The 1607-nt window shown below is 37.6% G+C and overlaps 1 protein-coding gene across 1 annotated transcript in view; it reads right to left on the bottom strand.

Annotated features, from left to right (window-relative positions):
* Positions 1-1607, bottom strand: part of ABCC9 (ATP-binding cassette, sub-family C (CFTR/MRP), member 9) — a 167663-nt gene that overhangs the window by 98603 nt on the left and 67453 nt on the right. The window contains exon 13 of the mRNA XM_012640978.1: positions 1473-1578. Within this exon, the coding sequence (XP_012496432.1) occupies positions 1473-1578 (106 nt within the window). The remainder of the gene's footprint in view (positions 1-1472; positions 1579-1607) is intronic.

Below are 1607 nucleotides of genomic sequence, written 5' to 3'. Positions count from 1 at the left end.
AGGTATAAATACAGATGAAGCTTCACTAGCTCCCCACTGCTCACCTCCTGCCGTGCAGCCCCCCAGTTCCTAAGTTTCGTGGAAGGTAATTTTTCCACGGACGGGGGAAGGCGGGCAGCGGAGCTCTGTGGCCTGGTCCCTAACAGGCCACGGACCAGTACCAGTCCACAGCCAGGGATTGGGGACCACAGCACTAGTCTCAAGGCTACCACTGTCTATTACATTTATCCAACAGGGATAAAATGTATCTTCAACATTTCTCAGCCTCCTTCGTTTGCCAGTGACACTGAAAACAGGATTTATACTTCTATTGATTTCAGTTCTAATTTTACATCCAAGCATTTCCTTCTCTTAATTGGAGTTTAAAATAGAATTTATTCTAAAAGTGCCCATAAATAGTCTTTACTCATTCTTGAGAGATGTCTGTATACATAAACAGCAGACTAAGCCACAGTGGAACTCACGATGATAGGTACAAAACGATATTAAAGAACATCGGTAGGTCCAGAGCAATGTTTCCCAACCTCAGCACAACTGATATTTGGGGCAATACAATTCCTTGTTTTGGGGGCTGTCCTGTGTATTGTAGAATATTTAGCAGCATCCTGGCCTCTGTCCACTAGGTCAGTAGCAGCCCAATGACCCAGTGTGATAAACAAATATGTCTTCCAATATTGCCAAATATCCCCTAGGGGCAAAATCACACATGCTTGAGAACCACTGGTTTATAGTCCAATTTCTTAGATATGCTATAGCCAATTTCTTCATACTAGGTAGGCCAAACTAAATATAATTTACTCTTTATCAACCAATTATATATTATGGTTCTGAATCACTTTATTACCATAATGTGCTGTGAAGACCCCAAACCACCATTCAAATGTCTAGAAGAAGCACTATGTTAGAATCAACCATTCAAATATCCGGAAGAAGCACCTCCTTTTCCATGTCTTTAGTGTTTCAGAACACTCTAGTCAGATCTATCCATACCTCTAATTCGATAATTCCAGTATCTAGTTCAAATTAAGTATGAAGAGAAATAGCTGATTTTTCAGCCTCTTATGAAGGTTTCAGAAAAGATTATTTGATACTTCTTCTCTGAAGACTGAAGCATTAAGGAATTGTTTGCATTTAAGCTTTATAAAGAATGCAAGTTTTCCATAACTTATTTTATTATTGAGTTTTTAAGTTATTTCTTTGAGTGTTGCCTATTTAACTTTAAAAATCTATCTTTACAATTCCAACCTTACTTTTATTTCAGCAACATGTTAGTTTATATTATTATAAATCTCTATAATAAATTGTTTTATAATTTTTTATTTATGACATTAGAAGTTCCTACCAATTTTTTTAAAAAGCTGCATTTACTTCTAAGGAGTCCTCAGACTCACAACATTGGAATTTATTGCTGTAAGTTTTTCTCTTGGAAGATTATCAGATGTATGACAGAAACTAATTAAAAATACACGTACTTGCTCCAGTGAACTTTCCCTTCCAGTGTCTGCATCTCACCGAGGATGGCAAGGAGAAGAGAGGACTTTCCACATCCCACTTGGCCCACAATCATGGTTAACTGACCTACAGAAATGAAACACAGGATCATAACA

This window comes from Propithecus coquereli, unplaced genomic scaffold (assembly GCF_000956105.1).
Source record: "Propithecus coquereli isolate 6110/MARCELLA unplaced genomic scaffold, Pcoq_1.0 Scaffold16, whole genome shotgun sequence".
In the NCBI taxonomy this organism is placed as follows: Eukaryota; Metazoa; Chordata; class Mammalia; order Primates; family Indriidae; genus Propithecus; species Propithecus coquereli.
The sequence above is the reverse complement of the archived record's forward strand: the minus strand, read 5'-3'. Positions and strand labels throughout refer to the sequence as shown.